Source organism: Enhydra lutris, unplaced genomic scaffold (assembly GCF_002288905.1).
Source record: "Enhydra lutris kenyoni isolate GAN:26980312 unplaced genomic scaffold, ASM228890v2 scaffoldscaffold38, whole genome shotgun sequence".
Classification (NCBI taxonomy): domain Eukaryota; kingdom Metazoa; phylum Chordata; class Mammalia; order Carnivora; family Mustelidae; genus Enhydra; species Enhydra lutris.
In genome coordinates, this window is record NW_019154122.1 from 2038923 (window position 1) to 2059148 (window position 20226).

At 50.0% G+C, this 20226-nt stretch overlaps 1 protein-coding gene across 2 annotated transcripts in view; it reads right to left on the reverse strand.

Annotated features, from left to right (window-relative positions):
- The window catches only part of LOC111154803 (grainyhead like transcription factor 3), a 34634-nt gene extending 16273 nt beyond the window's left edge, over positions 1 to 18361 (reverse strand). The window contains exons 1-6 of one of the 2 annotated variants that reach the window (XM_022514722.1): positions 18127 to 18361; positions 5933 to 6119; positions 2856 to 2917; positions 1107 to 1452; positions 777 to 850; positions 155 to 308 (exon numbers count right to left, since the gene is read on the reverse strand). In XM_022514722.1, the coding sequence (XP_022370430.1) occupies positions 155 to 308; positions 777 to 850; positions 1107 to 1452; positions 2856 to 2917; positions 5933 to 6119; positions 18127 to 18143 (840 nt within the window). In that variant the 5' untranslated portion in view covers positions 18144 to 18361. Of the gene's footprint in view, positions 1 to 154; positions 309 to 776; positions 851 to 1106; positions 1453 to 2855; positions 2918 to 5932; positions 6120 to 14834; positions 14870 to 18126 lie in introns of those variants that run through there. The other variant, XM_022514721.1, reaches the window with a different exon arrangement.
- Between the last annotated feature and the right edge of the window lie 1865 nt (positions 18362 to 20226).

The following is a 20226-nucleotide window of genomic DNA, read 5'->3' on the forward strand; positions in this document are numbered from 1 at the left end:
GCAGTCCCAGTCCCCTCCCAGAGCCCTGGTGCAGCACTCCTGCCCTTTCACCTCTGTGTCCCCCACTCCATGGCAGTGGCACCCTCTCCCTAGGGTCCTTGTCAGTCTGGGCCGGCCCAACCATCCTAGCCTAGCTGCTCCGGGGACAAGATACCTTGACTTTGTTGGAGGACAAGGCAAGGCCCTTGCCGCCTGCCGGGGTCCGCAGTGTGATGGGGTAGAACTGGCCCTTGTTGAGGTAGGCCATCGGCGACTCCCCTGACTTGATGTGGATGGCTTTGGGGGATCCCAGGGTATATTCAAAGTCACTGCAAGGAGGAGAGGGGGAGGACAATGAGGCTTGAGCAATCAGGCAGGAGGTTCCCAGAAGGCAGTGAGGTAGGAGGCAGAGGGTGTGCTGTAGATTTGCTGTGGGACTTCGGGAAACCATTCTACCTCCCTGGGCCTCAGACTCCTCATTTTTGGAGTTTCTATTTAATGGTTTCATTGAGCCACAATCCTGCTGAATAACAAATAATGGAAACTGGAGAGAGCCCTGAGGGGAGACAGAGCCTCAGGGGAGATGAAAGGCAACAGAACCTCAATTTTTTAACAAGGCTCTGAGCTCCCTGTCACAGCCTGAGAAAGAAGCATGGAAATCTGCCTCTCTCCTTTCACGTGCCTTCACTCCCGTCTTTTCATTCACTGATGATGCCTGCTCTGGGGATGGCGTAAGGCTCTGTCTGTAGCCTCTGCCTACAGTCCAAGTGGCCAAGGTTCCAGAGGGGCTGAGTTACCTCTTGGGGCTGGGATAGTCCTCTGGACACGGGGGTTCTGGGGACGTTTTCAGGATATCTGGGAAGAGCAGCGACTGCAGAGAAACACAATTCAGAGAGAATAAATGGCCACGTTCAGGCTGCTGGAGCCTCATCCCAGAGCTGTCCCATATAGCTATGCAGGTTATGCAGTGTACAACTGGGACAATAGTACATGGCAGAACTACCTCAGCTCTAGGACTTTTTATTCCCAGGATTCCAAACCGTTGATCTCCCCACTGTCTTCTCTCCTTCTACACAGGCATGCACATATCCAGGGATGCTGTGAGGGGTATAGGGGTGGGCCCTCACCTCCTGTGGGTCATCTTTGAAGGTGCTGTCAGGTTGCCAGCGCTGTGTGGATGGCACCCCAGGAATGCTCTCAAACAAGGAGTTGAGGGAGCTGTTATCGTACATATCACTGGTGGGCAGCAGGTAGCTGTCCACAGAGCCAGCTTCCAGCTTGCTGGGGCCAGCGGGGAGGGGAGCTGCCTTGCCCGGAGTGGGCACAGCCCCCTCCAAGCTCATCAGGTTATTCTTCTTGAGCACATCTGGGTACTCTGGGGTTCCAGACACATTCTCTGTCAGGAATTTCATGAGATGCGTGGGGCTTTCAAGGGGAGCGAGGTCCATCTCATATTCCATGCCATGGTAGTACCTGGGGAGAGAGGAGGGCTGGGTGAGTGCACCTCTTCTCTCTGAGGGGCGAGGGAACCCTCATCTGGACCGGAGGGTGACCATCATGCAGACCCACTGACCTTTAATCCCACGTAATGTTAGATCTTCCCAACATGCATGAAGCAAGACGCGGTAATAAGCCAATTTGTCACAGGCATGAGCAGGGAGGAGGGCTCAGGGTAGAGGGGAACAAACATCTGCTTTATCTTTTACAGTACTTGGTCATTTTAAAAACTGAAAGGTCATTTATTTCTTATCCAGAATCAAATGTCCCCACCTTAAAACAACTGCATTGAGTTATCTACACAGTTTGTGTGTATGTGTGGGAGGGGGGGACATGGATATTACAGCTAATGCGGTACAGTTAATATATGTTGAGAAAAAGGTCTAGAAGGATACACTCCAAACTGTTAAGGTGGGCAGGGAGTAGGATTACAGGGAACTTTTACTTTCTACTTTATACATTTCTATAGAGTTTGAATACTTTGTAACCAACGGGTATTACTTTTGTAATCAGAAAAGCTAACAACATTTTAAAAAATTGGTTTTCAGAAAAGGCCCATGCATAACTCTACGGTTCCTATCCTGGAGGGGCCCTGAGCCAGCTGTGTGAGCGGTAATGCCTGCCTTAGCAGCTTGGATTTTCCGGAAGGCAGAGAGGAGCCTAGATGTTTTCCCAGCAGAGGTAGGCAGGGGAGGGGCGGGGGGGGGGCAGTGGTGGTGGTGGTGGTGGTGGTGGGAGAAAGAGTAGAGAAAGGGCAGGGTCCAGTCTAGTGCCGATCTAGCAGTAAGCCTGGCCTGGGCTGCCTTCTAAGAGGAGGGAAACATCAGTGCCCTGAGGCGCTCAGGATATCTGGGAAGAGGCCCAAGAGAGCCAGAGGAAAGAAGTACCAGAATCCAGGTGCCCCTCCCCCAGGCCAGGTCTCCCTCTACAGGGAGGTGGGTTTTGGAGTTAGGATAGAAAAGCTGCCTTCAGGCCTTATTCCTGGACCTTGGCTTTGAAGTCTGTTTTCTGTAAACTCTAGCCCACAGGGGCTGCCCGCTTCCTGTGAGTGTGTGTGTGTGTGTGTGCAAGCCTCTCACATGGACCACGGTCTCATCATCACTTGGTGGGCCCTAGGCTCTTGCCTTCACAGACTCCTTCCTCCATAAAAAATATTTTAAAATACCTTTTACAACTGCACTGGCATAAAGATAGGTGTAGTCCAGGTTGGATTATATTCATTGCTTTCTTCCGATTTTAAAATAAATTCTAACACTTCCATGGGCCCTAAGAGTCCCGTGGGCCCTAGGCACTGAGCCTTCTGTGCCTGATGGTTAAGAGCCCAGAGGTGGAGGGGAGTATGAGAAAAGGGCCGAGATGGGGGGTTGGGCAAACCTCACCTCTTTCCTTGGTCGTTCCGGCCCCCAGTGCTAGAGGACAGGATCCGCTTCTCCTTGGGGCCCTGAGTGGAGAGGAAAGAGGGATTTATACATTTATGGCAAGATAACCCCCGTCCGGTGGACTTGGCCAGACAGAGGAGCTACCTTGGTCGCTGGGGGAAAATCTACCCATCTTTGGAGTGGGCAAGCCATCATTTAGCCTGAGTCCCAAGTTAGAGAGTGAGAAGTAATCCAAGATCGGCAGCTGGGCCTCAAGGAACTTGAAGTCAGGCCGATCTGGCTTAAGTTCTAACTTTACCAATTAAAAGTACTATGAATTCATTCTGAATGAATGACTCTATCTTTCTGAGACTCAGTTTCTTCATATTTCAAGTGGGGGATTATAATACTTACTTCAAGGGTATTTGGAGATTTAGTAGTAAAAATAATGCTCACCTTTTTTTTTTTTTTTAAGATTTATGTATTTATTTGAGAGAGAGAGAGAGAGAGAGAGGGAGGGGGGTACGGAGAGACAGAAGGAAAGGGAGAGACAGAATCTCTAGCAGACTTCCCACTGAGTAAGGAACCCAACATGTGGCTTGATTCCACAACCTTGAGATCATGAACTGAGCTGAAATCAAGAGCTGACTGCTTAATGACTGAGCTACCCAGGTGCCCCTTGCTGGTTTTTATTTTTGAGATTTTATTTGTAAGTACTCTCTACACCCAATGTGGGGCTCAAACACATAACCCCAAGATTAAGAGTTGCATTTTCTACAGACTGAGCTAGAGAGGTGACCCTTGCTTGCTGTTTTTCAGTCCAGTACTTGTTGTGTACTTGACCCTGCATTAAGTGCCTTCTGTGTAGTCTCTAATTTAACCCCTACACCACTCTGTGATAGCTACTAATGTCATTTCCATTATATAGATGAGGAAACTGAGGCCCAGAGAGGCTCTGTTGTCTCAGTGGTTAGGGGCATGGACTCTAGATCCAGATTTCTTGGATTTCTTGGTTCAATTCCCAGATATGCCACATACTGGCTACGTAACCCGGGGGGCAAGTCCCTTAACCTCTCTCTGCTTCATTGTTCTCATCTGTATAAGGATAATAACAGTAAAACCCACTCCAGAGATCACTGTGCATGCTTAGCCAATACCTAGCACATGGAGAACTCTATCTAAATGTGAATTTCATAATTATAATGTTGTCATATCTTAGAGCACTCAGGTCATTTCGACCTCTGGCTAATAAAGCCAGAACCGGGTCTCCAACCCAGCCTAGGGACTCCAATGCCTGGGCTCTTACTCACTCCCCGTGGGAGAGCATGCAGGAGGGCACCTGGCACAAAGCCTGGCTTTCAGGAAGAAACCAAACACTGTTACATTTAAAAGTATATTACCCAAAACCACGTTGCCTGTTTGTGGCCAGATCAGGTCTTAAACTCCCAACTCAGTGCTCTCTGTACATCATGAGACCCTGTCCTTATTACCCACAGGGCTGTTCTGAACCCAGAGTCCTCTTGAAATGGAGAGGTGGGACAGGTGTTTTCACTACAACCATGACCTCCAGAACCTGTCCCCACCATTCTGGCTCTAGGAATGGCCCAGGAAGATGGTACTGGATTTTACATTATGTTCCAACCTGTAAATCCCAGGCTGGGGGTTAAATCCAGGCCAAGGATTCTGGCTCCCACCACGTCTCCAGTCTGAGAAAGTCAATTCAAATTTCTTTTCCATCGGCCTGGGCCAAACACTATCAGCACGCTGCTGGTCTACTGCAGAGGAAGTAAGCTAGCATAACCATACTGCTCCAGAGTGAGAACCAAAGCCAGAAAGAAAATTTGGGGCCTTCTTGTATCCAAGACCACACTTCCTATCCTTGGCCTGTGAGTTTACACGGACAGGGTGCATTCCCCCTTGGGGTAAGGTAGATAAAATATTTCTTGGGTCAGTAAATTTGAGGGCTTATTTACAAGGTGGCTTTAAATCTTCAAGTTCAAAGCCAGCTATCTCAATAATTGGCTGTTTATGTTTCCCATTCTCATATCTGGGAAAGTCTCTTGGAGCAATCACCCGGCTCAGGGAGAATGAGAAAGTTTGCTATCGTGAGACAATTCAGATGGATGGGTAGGGGCTGCGTGGAGTACTAGCTTGAGAAAGATTCTTCAGTCTCCTATGGCCCAGAGAGAAGGCAGACTGGAATCCATGGGCAGTGTCTGGCACAGGAATGGGAAGAGGGGCTCTGGGACTGTGTTATGCACCTGTGATTGCCCACTGCTCAGATAGAGGAGGGCCTCAATCCTGTTCTCAGGTGCTGACAGTCTCCCAGAGTCAAGGCCAAGGCCCTGGAAACAATTAGAGAACCATAAAGATGGTCTGTCAGGAGGGGTTACATTACACAGAATGGCAGCAAGGATAGGGAGGAGAATCAGACACTCCAGAGAGGGTCAGGTGATGTGGCAGCCCAGCTTCCAAAGGGAAGTGACCTTGGGAAGAAAAGGAAAGGAGTCAGGAGCAGAAGGCATGTTCTAGGTGGTGGGGTGGGGATGGCAGGGCAACTGGGATGATCTAAGGGACAGGGGCAGAAAGAAGATGGCAAGCAGGGCGTGCTGCTGTGAGGGGCTGTGTGTGGCCGAGGCACTGAGCCCTTCCATCAATACACACTGGGTGCTGCGCGTGTGGCGTGCTGAGGATGGGGTGCTGAGGACTGAGTAACGATCACCACGTGCTTCCTGTCCTCCAAGAGCTCAGTCATGGGGGAAATGAAGGAAAAAATGCATGGTCAGCAACTTTCTAAAGACAGAGTCAAGGACAGTGATGGGAGTTGCTGAGGGTCCCCAGAGAAACAGAATGGGAAACTCAAGTCTTCCCTCTTCTCAGTGAAGGAATGACGTGACCTTGAAACGGAAACCCAGAGCGGAGAGGAAGGTTTAGTCAGGGGAAAGGGGAGGAGGTCCGGCCAAGGGAACAGCCTGTGGGAAGACCCAGAGGAGAGAAAAAGCATGGTGTGGGGCTGGGGGTGGGCTGTCAGGCCAGGAGGCCTGAAAGCAAGGGTGTGTGTTCAGTCGGGGGGGAAAACACAGTGGGGGCAAATGTACCATGTAGTAGTCATAGAGGAAGCTCAGGGCCGCAACGCTGTCATCATCCCCATTGACTCTCATCATGGCCTTCGTGGCGGCTGTCAATGGGTTTTCCAGGTAGGTCTTCCAGGCCTCATCCTCACTCGTGTAAGGGAACTTCTGGAAGTTGACTGGGTCATTCTTCAGCAGTCGCACAGACCTGAAGCTGGAAGGCAAGCAGGGAAGGTCAGATTTAGGCTATCCCAGAGGAAGGTCCATGGACAGTCAGCCTCCAGCCAATGCCCAGGAATTCAAAGAGTTACCAGTCTTGCAAACTTGAAAACCCTTCTTCTGTCCCATTTGGACAGCTTGGGGCAGAAGAACATACCCAAAGTTGGGAGCTAGATGCTTTCAGTCTATAACAAATGTGGCCACGTAAAAGCTGTCGACCTGAGGCCCGAGTCCCCTCATCTAGGACACCAAGACCCTAATCCCAACCTTGCAAAGCTTCGCAGAGGATTCAATAAAATGCTTCTGTGTAGATACTTATTCAAGGTGATTTAGCATAAGGAGGATAGGAAATCACGACAAGCTGCAAAGAACAAAGTTTCTAGATAATCCAGTGTGAGAAGTTCCCTTCCAGACTGTGAAAGACACAGAAGGCTGGCCATTGTTGCAAGTTAGGGAGTGTGGTGAGGAAGCCGGTGGGCAGAACCTGGTCTTGGGAAGTGGCATTTCAGACCAACATGGACTGCGGAGGGCCCGGCCAGCTGCCCAGATGCCAGGAACTTGTGGGGGAAGGGAAGGGGATGCTGCAGGGCACCAGAGGAGGCAGAACCCAGCCCTGTGCTGAAAACTCAGATACATACAAGGCAGGTGGCCCAAGAGACAAGCCACATGGGCTCAAAGGAAAGAGATCAATGGGAGGGTCTTCAGAGGAAACAGACATTTTACTTGGGGGCCCTCGGCACTGGAAATGATATCATGCAGACATGTGAAGGGGGGGCCATCGGGATAGTGACATGATGCAGAATAATGATGATGTCATTATTAAAAGTCATACCTAACCTTTATCAAGCATCAGCCATGTTTTAGGTGCTGAGCTAAGCACTTTCCATGAATTCTCTCCCTGAATTCTCACAACAACCAAGTAAGGCAGGTGCTCTTCTTGTCCCTATTTTATAGACAAGGAAGCCGAAGCTCGCAGAAGTTAGGGGGCTCGCTCAAGCTCCTAGTTCGTGAGTAGCCCCCAGGGCACTCAAGCTCCAGCAGAATGAGGCTGTGACTGGGGATGGGGTTCTCAAACCTGAGGGGCATCACAATGACATGGAAGGCTTGTTTTTAAAAACAGATTTCTGGGCTCCACCCCTGGCGTTTCTGATCTGATAAGTCTGGGGTAGCTGGAATTTGCATTTCTAACAAGCTCCCCGGTATGGTGCCGCTGATGCTGGTAGTCTGGGGACCATCCTTTGAGAACCACTGCTGTAAAACGTGCTCTTGATGGTGAGCAGAGGCCAGAGGTGGGAAAGTTCCAGTGTGTTCACTTTAGAGTGAAGAGTGTATGAAGGCGGCGGAGGGGGGGCGGATGGCATCTGAGAAGATGGGAGTGGCTAGACTGGGACAAGAGAACCCCAGTGATGAAATGGGCACTTCATGGCCCGATGATCCCCTTCCTAAATGAGCCTCTTAGACTCTCTCATGTTAGGGACACAGGAACAATGGCACCTGATATTTACCAGAATATGTTAGAATGCTCTCCATCCCTGAACTCTGTTCCTTCTAGAACACTATGACATAAGGATCATTGGCTTTGTTTTACAAATGAGGGAGCCTGAGACTTGGAGAGGGTAAGAAAATGCCCAATATCACCTAGTTGGTCCACAGCACAACCAGGATTTAAGCCCAGGCTTGTCTAGTACCAAAGCTGTGTGCTTTCCACTGAGCCGCACTATTTTACCATAATGCAAGAAAGGGTGACATTTCAGGCACCGTGGCAGAGTTGTGGGTGAGCAAGGAAGTGTCCCCATGCTGGCCTGCAGCTCGGGCCTACATTCCCAGACACAGAGTGGGAACAGCTAGCCAGACCACACCCAGGCAGGATGCGGGCAGGCGATGGCTCTGCCAGGGGCTTCACCCAGGGCCTAGAGCACCGCCCCACCCCGTCCCCATCTCCCTGGGTCCCAGGGTGCGGGACACTGGATCTGGGAGGGAGGGAGAGAGAGCTGTCACACAGGAAAGGGAAATGATAAAAACCTTCCTGCCTCAGAAGTGCGGAAAGGGAGGCACACCCCGAGTTTCTGCTGCAATAAATCAGGGGCATTAAGACGGAGAAGTAAGAGGGAGGCCCTTCCTCCCTGCCTCCTGGGCCCGGGGATAGAAGAACTTACAGAGCAGACCCAGGGTAGCTGGCCCCAGCCCCTCCCAGCCCCAGGCTAAAGGAATCTCCCCAACCAAGGTGTCATGGGAGAAGCAGGGAAAGGTAGTGGACCCCTCCCCCACCCCACCGTGTCAGCTGGGATCCCCAGTGCGCAGCACTATTCCTCATTTGTAAAATGAGTCTCATAAAAGCATCCAACATGTAGGATTATGAGATTATGAGGACTGGGGGCATCACCACATGAGAAATTAGAACCGACCCTGCCAAGTAATAAGTACTTCATACACGAAAGCCATTTTGATCTCTGGACCCAGCTTGGAGCCAGACATCAAGGGGCTGTGAAGTGGTTTCAGACATGGTCACCCCACAAGTCAGTGGTAGATCAAGGCCTAGAGCTGCAGTCTGCTGACTTCTGCTGGAATGTCCATTATCAGCTTTGATGAGCTATTAGTTATCTCTTACCCTATTTAAAAATTAAAGTTCGAAGACAATGATGAGGTCCCATCAGGAAGAAAAGGTCAGAGTTTACTGTTCATCTGGGAGGTTTTTCTGGCCGATGAGGGTCTCCAATCCATCCTGCTGGGATCCCTGAGTCGAGTCCCAGCTACATAGTGGCTGTTGGACCTGCCGTGTTTACCATAGGCAGACATGGTGCCAACTGTTTTTCTGTACTATCTCATCATCTCTGGGCCATAGCCTTGAGAGATAGGTCTTCGGGAAATTGAGACTCGAACAGGTAATATCACCTGCTCAAGATCACTCAGCTGGTAGGTAGTGGAAACTCAGCCTAAACCTGGACCGGTTGGACTCAAAGACATGTCCCCCCCCCCCCCATGCTAGTCTCCTTTCAGGATGCCTTTCTTATTCTGGAAATTCCCCTCCTCTAGACTACATTGAACCAATGGTCCACTGACAGAGAGACAGAGATTTTCCATCCACACAAGGCAGGAGGGACTGAGTAAGAAAGTAAGAGGATGGAAGTTTCTGGCCAGGAGCTGGGAGCCCCAGCATCCTGGTCCCCATGCCTGCTCATGCTACTGATCAACTTCATGTTCCAAGGCTAAGCATTTGGCTTCCAGAAAGTCTTGACTACAGATAAGATTAGCATGGTCTTGTGTGCCAAAGAAATCCAAGAACTTCTGGTACCCTGTTCTCTTAATGCTGGAATTGAGGATTGAGGGCCCGGTGGGTGAGAGGTGTGAAGAGTTCTAAGGACTGAGCCCTTCTTACGGGTGACAAAGCCAGAACAAAGAGGGGAGGCCAAGAGACTTCTTCCCAAGGGCCTCCACAAACTGTCTGTTGATGCCCCTGTCCAAGGCAGAACTCCTCAGCTACCAGAGGGAGGAAGAGAAATGGGGGAGGAAGGGAAAGCAAGAGGACTTAGCTATTTCCTCATCTGTTAAATGGGTCTATTGAATGTCTTCTCTGTGCCCAGTCAAGAACTCTTCTAGGTCCTGGGGAATCAGCCAAGAACGAGATAGATAAGGCTCTGCTCCCATGGAACTTACAGTTTAATTGGAGAAGACAGACCATAAACAAGGAGGTAAATGAGTTAATTTTAGTCAGTGATAAGTGCTGTGAAGAAAATTAAAATGCAGTCAGGTGATGGAGTCACCAGGGCTGGCTACTTTAGAGTGGGGCTAATCTCATGGGCTGTTAGAAGAATTAAGTACATTAACGTAGGAAATGTGCTTAGCCTTGAGCCTGCCAGAGAATAATCACTCAGTAAATAATAGCCATCATCATCACCATCATCATGACCACCATCATCTCAGAAGCCCCAAATGACAGTCAAGGGGAGACTCTGCCCGAGGTTCTTAAATTAACATCCTCCCCAAGCCTCCGGGCTGTGAACAAAGTTCTATGTCAAAAACAAAAAAGAGACAGTGTAATAACCCCTTGCCTTGACTTTCACATTCATTATCTCGCGGGGCCTCCGCACGTACATCATGTGTTATTATCTCTACTTTACAGACCAGGAAATAGACAACAGAGATGTACGGGGACCTGTTCTAGGTGACTGGCCAAGTGAGTTACAAAGTCAGGCTTCCTGGTATCTAACTCCACAACTAATCACTTTTCCACCAACCACTAGGTTCCAAAAAGGGAAGTAGAAGACAAGAAAAACCCAATAAATAGGGGTGGCATCCCTCCCTCATTTTAACAACTATTTGTCAAGTAACTACTACGTGCCAGGCCTTGTCCTGGGCCAACAAGACAATAAGGTCAGCCCCAATGTCATGCTGTTTGCATTTTTAATAACAGCAAGACAGACGTGACCACAAAAACAAACAAACAGCTAAGGTCAGATAGGTGAAGAAAGCTATGAAGGAAAGGAAGCAGAAGCCTGACCTGCCTGAACTTTGGGGAGTGACGGGGTGTGGTCAAGAAGAGGACTGCAGGGGGAAAGAGAGCGGGGAGGTAGGTGGGGAGGACCTTGGATCTTCCAGAGGAGAGGAGCAGCAGGATCCAAAACATAAGCCTGGGACAGCTCCCAGAGCTTGCCTACCTACTGTGTGCCAGGATTTTTGCATACATTGCCTTGTTTCGAGGAAGGCCAGCCCCCTAAGGAGGAAACTCAAGTCAGAGATTTGACAATCCCTCACATTTGCATGGCGTGTTGTATTTTTCAACATGCTTCTCATACATTTGTCATCACCTCTGATCCTGCAACGCCCCTGTAAAGTAGGGAGGGAACGTATGACTCTCCCCCATGTGATAGCAGGAAAAATTGAGCCACAGAGAGGGTCACTGGCTTGCCTAAGGCCAACCAGCTACTATCTCATGACATCAAACTTAGAACGAAGGTTTCTGGTTTCTAGCATCAAGAACCTTCTCAAGACTGTGCCCTCAGAGCCTCCCTGGCCCAGCTTCTCCTCTATTTGGGAGAGAGTTAAATCCAAGATCATGAGAGAGGAGCTGGAACATCGAGCTGATAAGCCTCCCTTCCTGAGGCCTCTCTCAAGCCTGTGGGGATGTGCGAACCACCTATGCAGGGGCTCTCATGTGGGCGGGGCCTTGCTCCAGCAGCTCACTCTGGGCCCACAGCACGGGAGGGGTGTGGTACCAGCTGTTCCACACCCAGCCAGACTCTTGGCTTCCTGACTCTACCATGTTTCATTCTGGGCACCAGGATGGAGGAAGCCCAGGGTGGTGAAGTGGGTTTCATCCCAAGTCCTGTTGGACTCTCGATGCCCACAGCTTTCTGGCTGAGCACCACTTGAAACTCCCAGTGAGACTAAGTAAATGTGTCTCATCCATCATTTGAGGACTTTTGGGTTCCATGTAGGGTGCAAAGGGACTTTCAAACTCTTGTTTCTCAGAGAAGGTGTGACTTTGCCTAAGGACACAGCATAGAGCAGGATTGAGATTTGAGTCTTTTAGCTTCCTATCTGGTACCAAGTTGAATCACTGCCCTATCCCAAAAGCATGTCAAAAATTCAGAGATGTAAAAGGAAGGACTCTTCCTCAATGTTGCTGAAGGGAGAAGGAAACTCACCAAGGAGGGGTTGGGGGGGCTCAAGTCCTGCCAAAGTGCCTGGCACAGGACAGATCTAGTGAGCTGGGTCTCACTTCCCTCCAGCCTGAGGAGGAAGAGTTCCAGGGGCCACCCGAACTGGGTGTTGACACCCAGATACACCCAATAACTTGCCGTACCCTGTCATGAGCCACCCAGCCTCCTCAGCAGTGATCAATCACACTCACTAATTACCCACAGGAGGCCCTGCCACAGCCGCTCCCGGAAGAATCATTTTTCAGTCAGCCCCATGCAAGGTGTTCCCTAGGCATGACGGGAGCGCTCCGGGGTTCTCGTGCTTGCCAGTGACCCATCTGGTTTCTGGACGCCCAGGTTGTGAAATGTGCTTAGTCGCAGGCTGGGGGCCCTTTGGGGGCCTCGGCAGAAACATGGTGGAGTCCATTCTAGGTCCTGGCTCTGTAGCGCCTCCACTTTGAATGAGGTAGTGGGAGCTCCTGGCTACCTGGTGGGCCCCAGAGCTTCACAGACCTGGTTCCAGTTTCAGCTCTGCTTGTTACAAGCTGTGTGACTTTATGCAACTTGACCTCTCTGTGCCCTGGCTTTCTTCCCTGTAAGAGAGGGAAAGATGGGAGTACTAAACTCACAGAATTCTTACAAGAGCTGCTATTCACTTGAGGGCTTACCAAGTACTGGGTGCTGGCCCAACAATGTCTAGTCATTGTTTCACTCCATCTTTACAGCTTTGTGAGGTATTACTGTTGGAAAATGCAATGAGATAATGGAAGTAATCAGCAGAGTGCCTGTGATAATGTGAATTATTATTATTATGACTAAAACTCACTTTGGAGGGTAGCCCCCAGCAAATTGCATGACAACTCACAGCCTCACCTTCTCCCACCTGTAAATGGGTGGGAGAAGCTTTTCCTAGCAGCAGCAGGAGACCTGAAGCTTGGAGATTCCCAGATAAGAGGGGCAAACATTCATCATCTGGCTTTGGGTGGGCAGGGTGAGGGCAGTCAGGCCCTAGCCAACACTTCTAGTTGCATGTAAATTAATTATGTGCCATTTTCTAATTATACCAGAAACTCACTTTCTCCTCTTTGAAAAACTCTGTTCTCTACGGGAATTCTTCTTTCATGCTCTGTTCTTCTTTTGGTTTCCTGTCCAATTTTCCTGTGTTTTTTTTTTCCCCCTCTTTCAAGTGAGATGTGAAAGAAATTGAAATCCACCTGTAAACCTGGGGTGCCACATCCCTTCATTCATTCACTCACTGATTCATTCAACAAACATTCACTGAGGATTACTCTGTAATAGGCCCTGTGCTGGGTACTAGGACAGAAATGTAAATACCTGTCCCTGCCCTCGAGAGTTTCCAATTCTTGCCACCCAGGCGCTCCACCCACCAGGGAAATAACACCAAACATTGCTGAGATAATTTCCCTTCAGGACATTCACTAGGTCAGTTGCTCTGACTTTTTAGAAGATGAAAGGAATGGAGGGAGACAGCTAACCAGGATTATGATGCTCCATTTTGCAAACACTGAGCTCTTGAGAGGGGAAGGAAGACAGGGGAAGAAGGGAAGGGAACTATTATTTAAAAGCAGCAGGCCCAAGGCAGCCTGGGGCTCAGTCGGTTAAGTGTCTACCTTAGGCTCAAGTCATGATCTCAGGGTCCTGGGATTAGCCCCACATTGCGGGGGGGGGGCTGCCCAAGCAGTAAGGCTCCTTGCTCAGTAGAGAGTCTGCTTCTTCCTCTCCCTCTGCCCCTCCCCACTCCTCATGCTCTCTCTCTCACTCTCTCCCCATCAAATAAATAAATAATTAAAAATAAATAAATAAAAGCCTCAGGCCTTTTCATTCTCATATTTGCCCTGTGTGGGGGGTAGGTATTAGCTCCAATTTACACACAGCACTGACACCTTGAGAGGTTAAGGAGCTTACCCAAAAGTCACCTGGTCCACATGTGGCAGAGCTAGGCTCAAACACAAGGGTGACCCCCACAGCAAAACTCTCAGCCTGCTGACCCAGCAACTACGTGGCGGGTCAGAAGAGGATCTGGGAACCTCCTGCTTCCCAATCCTCTGCCAGGTCTTCTAGGCCAATGGTTCTTAAACTTGAACATGCATCAGAATCGCCTGGAGGGCCTGTTAAAACACATATTGCTGAGCCCCACCCCCAGAATTTCTGATTCAGTAGGTCTAGGGTGAGGCTGAGAATTTGCATTTCTAACAAGTTCCCAGGTGGTGAAGATGATGCTGTTAGTCCAGGAACCACATTTTGAGAACACCATTTTTAAATGAACTTTAGATGAATTTTAGATAATTCTCTCTTTGAAAAATAGTAACTCCCTCTCCTCACCCTCCCCATTTCAAAAGTAACATAGGTATGGAAAACACAATATATAAAATGTAAAACAGAGAGAAAAACTGGAAGCAGAGCTAGATTCACCTGCTTTCCTCTACTCAGATAACCACTGTTAACAGTTGGCATATCTCATCTTTTTTTAGTATCTGTACAGATAGGAGGTAGGATGACATATTGGTGTAGAGCATCCTTTTAGCTCCTCGGTTAAGACCCAGTTAAGATCTCAGCTTTTTCCTGAGATCGTGAGCAAGCCTGGGGCAAGTCTCAGAGCCCTCCTTGGCAAAACTGAATTTATACTCCCATCCTCACTGGATCTTCGGAAAGGTTAAAGGAGATAATGTATTTATCAAGCACTGCACACTGAGTCAGCTCTCAATCAATGCTTGGTTGTTATTTTTTTCAACCAAAGGAAAAGCTTCCAGTATATGCTATTTGTGTTTCAGACCCGTTGCCTTTCCTCCGGCTGGCCTTCCTCTGTGTTGATCACAACGCCCCCCCCCCCACACCCCCCATCAAACTGTGTGTGGCTCCAGGTACCTGACCAGGACTTCACTGGCCAGAGCAGCCAGTGCAGTGGCAGGAACCTCAGCAGTGTCCTGCACCCCAAGTCTCCGCCGTTAGGGTTGTCTCAGCCCCAGTCCGCCTGTTTTACAGGCGGAGCTTAATGAGGGCTTTTAACTTTTCATTCACCAGCAGCGTAACTCCGACTTTTAATAACACACCTTGTGCACGACAAAAATTTGCTCCTGGCAATCATGGTTTCGACCACAAAACCACAGCGGGGAGGCGTTCCTGGTTAACTCTTTCAGCGCTCCAGGCAGTCTGGAGCCTGGCACTCCTGGAGATCAGATGGAGCAGCGACAGAGGCCTGTGGTCACCCACTGGGACGTTCCTTGTACCCCCTCCCAGCCTCAGTCCTGTCTCTCCAAGGCTTTGGGGAAGGAGATTCCAGGCGGCAGGTAGGCTCCCAGTCTGCAGACTGAGCCACACTGTAGAGGGGAATCCTGGCGTGCCTCACTCACTTCTCTCTCTCCCACTCGATAGACCTACTGTGTGCGGATCACTTACTCTCCCAGCCCCTCATTTCCTCCCAGGAGGAGCTAGCCAGCGCTGCTGCGCCTAGCACACAGTAGGTCCTGGAGCACCACTCTACTTGTAACTCCAGAGGTGCCGGGAAGACCCACAGAAACTGATCTAAGACCCCCGGGTGCCAGCACGTCGCCCCAAGAGACCCTTGTAGGCAGCGCGCAGGCGCGGGCTGTTTTCCCGCGAGAAGACAGCCACACGGGACTAGAGCGACTTCCGGAGCCCGCCCAGGATCCCTTGTGGGTGTCTCTATCCCCCGGGCAGCCGACGGTGCTGGCTGGCGGCAGCTAAGGCGTGCTGCGTTGGCCCGGAGGCTGGCAGACGCACCCGGCAGGCGCTGGGCCCAGCCACATGAAAGGCAGAGCGCTCCACCCGCCAGCTGCCTTTAGCTGGGTTCTGACACTGCCGCCATGCACCCTAGGACCGGGCCATCTTGATGAAGGGCCGCCTTCCTCCTCAGGCATAGGGATCGGGCTGTCCTTAAGGAGCTCCAGCCCCGGGGCCAGGTGGCCCACGAGTGGGAGCACACTGTTTCCCCTGCCAGGTAGGTGTGCATATCCCCTGTTGGACAGAGGAAGAAAGTGAGGGCCAGGGAGGAGAAATAAATTCACCAGACCCTGGGGTTGCTAATGGCAGAATTTAGCCCTATGCAAGCCTGGCATTTCCCACCACACCAAGGCCTAGCAAGATTTCATCATTCTGTCGGAGCTCTATATGGACGCGGGGACCAACCCACTTCACTCGGCACTGTGGGGGGAATTCGACAGCCAAGACAGCGACCACAGTAACACCAACAGGAGCAGCTCAAAACTTGCAAGCCAAGCACTTGTTCCCCCCACCCCCCACTTATCCGTAAGGGTAGCTGAGCCCCCAGGCCCTGAGGCTCTGTCATTATAATCTCAAATGGTGGCTTCAGAGTCTGTCTGCAATTACTCTGCGGGGACAGGTTCCCCTCACCCCACCACAAACGGCGAAGCCTCAGCTGTCCGCGGATCTGACTTCAAAACCCAAATCATTAAGGAGGAGAAAATCAGGAAGCTTTCTGTTGGAGTAACCCAGCTTCAGGAGGCTTACCCCTTGAGGGCCACCAAAGAAAACATTCTGTCTGTAGCCTCTGCAGTTTTAACCAGGGAATCGAAGTGGGATGAAGACATATCCTAAGATTTTTGTCTGTTTTCAGAATGTGGAAAAATAGAAAGCAAGAGGTTCAGAAATGCTCACTGGTTATTTCTGTATAAAGTAACAAGGGTATTATTAGCTTGCTCCCTACCGGGCTTTAAACCAATCACTTTTCTAAAGTGGTCGGATCCCCCAACAACTCCATGAGGTGGGTAGCACTATGGCCCACAACCTACAAGTGAGGAAACTGAGACTTGGGTGAAGTGACTTCCCCAAAGTCACACAGCTCATTAGTGGCAGAGTCAGGGCTTCAACCTACTTGTTGCCTCCAGTGCCCCTGCTCTTATTCTAGTTGTCAACACGTTGTCAACCCCAGGGAATTTGTTCAAGAGAAATCTAATGCCCAGTGACTGTACTATGAACATAGTCGGCTAACCTAGAACTCAAGAACTAGCTGGTATCATGGAACACTGTCTGCAGTTAGGACCCACCAACAGCCCCCTCTGGTCTCACGTTTTGTTGTTGTTGTTGTTGTTGTTGTTGTTGTTTGTTTGTTTTTTAAAGATTTTATTCATTTTATTTGTCAGAGCACAAATGGGGAGCAGCTGGCAGAAGGAGAAGCAGACTCCCCGCCGAGCAAGGAGCCTGATGTGGGACTCCATCCCAGGACCCTGGGATCATGACCTGAGCCGAAGGCAGATGCTTAACCCACTGAGCCACCCAGGCGTCCTAGGTCTCATGTTCTTAAAACAACCTATTGAAGAATAGCTAGAAAAAAAGATCGTTTAACCCTTGTCTCTGCCCACACACCTCTGAGCATGGCAAGAGGAGAAGAGTCTGTGTTTTAGTAGTTTGGCTTCTCCCAACTCCCTGAGCCCAAGCTAAAGCAGCCCAAAGTCCCAACCTCATCCCACCTTCTCTGAGGTCTGGACCCAAACCAGGGGGTCTGTGGTGAAAGTCAGCATCAGCCAGTGGAGAGTCTAAATCCCAGATACGGGAATGAAGGCACCTGCATCCTGCCAGGCAATAAAGATGACCTCACTGAAAACCACATCTCAGCTTCTCCAGCCTTAGAACTGCCTCTGAATAAAATCAACCTCATTTTATTAATGCATCTTCAGACCTTGGCTCTGTGCCTAGCATTTTACAGCTTTTATCATACTTAACTCTCTCAGGATTCCTCCAAAGCGTTCTTGTACCCATTTTCTGGATGAGGAAGGTGAAGCTCCAGTAAGTTGAGTGACTTGTCCAAGATCACATGCCCCAAAAGGAGCAGATTCTTGGTTTGGACTTAGGTCAGGCTGACTACAGAGGGCATATGTTTAAACACCACTCTAACCTTCCCACTTGGGACTGTTCCAACCCAACAAACAAGTCCCTTTAGAGAAACCCAACTCTCTGCCTAAGACAGCTCTTAGAACGCCCTCAAAGAAGTTCCTTTTGGCAAGAAGATAGAAAGCCTAGATGGGATTGGGGCGGTCTCTAATTTCCAAGTCCCTTCATGGTATCAGAAAGAGGTGCCGAAAGCCTTCACAGTTTCAGTCCCGTGTTTCCCTACCTGGCTCGAAACTGCTCAGCAGACAGAGGGGGAAAAAAAAAAAAACAACCTATTTTCCCAGGGAAACATTCACCTCTAGCTTGAGATAGGGCTTGCCTCAGCACGCCAAAGTGAAATCGTCAGCCCATTCATTTACCCTTACAAATTGCTCTATGAATCCTGGCGCCGGCCTCCCTGCGCTTCCCCCTTTTGGAAACCCCATCGAGCCTCCACGCTCAGAGAGCACCAGGCATCCACCAATGTTTACTCACTCAAGTTCATTCGACATCTTCTTACTCCCAGGCTCCCAGGCTCCCAGGCTCCCAGATGAAGACGCGCACCAGCACCGAGGCTCTGCTGACTGACCGCTTGTCTCTTAATTCTTGCCTGACATAGACATTCCCTGCCCAGGGAAGTGTTTGATTTATGTTGAGGTTTGAGTGTCCGGATTTTGCTGACAGGTAGGTTCCCGGCAGTGCTGGTGCTGATTGGCTGTGGGTACAGGTGCCGGCGACAGCAGGTATGCCTCAACAGGTGCAGCTGTTAACTCTTGGCCTGCCGCGTTGGGGGTGGAGCCAAGGGGGCTGGCTGGGTGGAGCTGGCCAATTCCTTCCTAGGTGAGGAGGTGGGAGGAGGAGATCAGGGAGCGGGGAAGGCGGAAAAAAATGTTGGAGAGATGATAGCTAGAGGAAAAGTACAGAGACAGATACTTGGCTAAAGGAAATCTCAATTTCTGTTTCTAGTTAGTATCCCGGATACTCAGGAATACCACCCGCACCCCGCCAAATTTTGTTGCCCCTTTTTCTAACCACCATCAACTACTTCACAGCCACTGGGGAATCGTCAAAGGAGAGAAGAGATCCCCCAACCCTTCCCCACCGCCCCCAGACCCCCGGCCGGGGAAGAGTTGTCTCTGTGTTAGCGTCCATTCTCTTTTTCAGAGCTTTCCCCTTAAAATATTAATAGCTTCTTTCTGAATAATGTTTTACAGTTATTCAAGTGAGTTCTTGGATTCTCACAGTAACCCACTGTGGTAGATATTACTGCACCCCTTCCTTCCCAACACACCTTATAGGTGAGGAAATGGAGGCTGGAGAGGTCAATTTCCTTGCCCAAGGGCAAAGCTAGTGAGTGTCGCAGCCCAGATCTGAATCGTCAGTCGTCTCTGAGTCTGGCTGTTTGTTCGGTCATCTCCACTGACTGGCTGTGAGCGGCCTCAATTCAGCACATTTATGGGGCACCTGTTGTGTGCCAGGCCTTTTTCTGGGTTTGGAGGAGACAGAGGCCAAGAAGACAAGGATCACTGGTTTTTGTTTGATTGTTTGTTTAATTTATTTATTTGACAGACAGAGATCACAAGTAGGCAGAGAGGCAGGCAGAGAGAGAGGGGGAAGCAGGCTTCCCGCTGAGCAGAGAGCCCAATGCGGGGCTGGATCCCAGGATCCTGGGATCATGACCTGAGCCACCCAGACGCCCCAAGGATCACTGTTCTGGAAGACTCTATAATATGGAGTGTGTGTGTGTGTGTGTGTGTGTGTGTGTGTTGGTGGCAGGGGGGCGGCTGGGGGTAGGGTGGGAGGCAGCCCTTTATTTGGTGTGATACAGATCTGAATGAGATATGAGCAAACCAAATGCCTCTGGTCAACACAGAAGGGATGGAGGGGTTGAAGCCGGCCACCTCCAAAACCTTAGCTAACTGGTCATTTCACCCTCTAATAAGTGCTTTCTTCCTCATTGGAAACGCAGGAGAATCAGATACCTGTCAGACTAAGAAATTATAGAATAATTGCTGTGAGCTGCCTCTGTAAAGAACAAGGTTGGTAAACCCAAAAGATCCACAAACACAAGTAGGAGAATGCTAGAGCTGTTTTTAGAGCTTCCACCAGGATTAATTTGAAATTAAATCTAAGCCAGAGATCTTGGTATCTGTTTTTTGCCCTCTCTCTTTCTGTTCTCTGCCCACCCCCTCTTCCCTTTTAGCAAATTATCTCTTTGCTCTGTCTTCCTGGGAGCCTCACCTTGGCCCACTCCTTTCTCTCTCAGGGAAGGGTGAGGTTTCAGCTACTCCTGCCAATACGATGGAGGTTTTCAGGGTAAAGTCAGAATCCACAGGAGAGCCCTGTTGGCGGGCGGGGTGGGGGTGCGTAGGCCTATGGAGAAGGGTTTGAGAACTGTCAGAGGTTGGCTTCTCACTGGAGGCTCTGTGTGTGTGGCAGCCAAGGGGGCCCTGACAAGTAACAGTAAATAGTAGTAGTAATTGCTAATAAAGCCACCAGCTCAGAGCAGAGCTTCCCAGAGGCCCTTGTTAAAGTAAACACTCAGTCACTGTATCACACCACTTCACTGGGTTCCCTGCAAAGCTCTTAAAACTT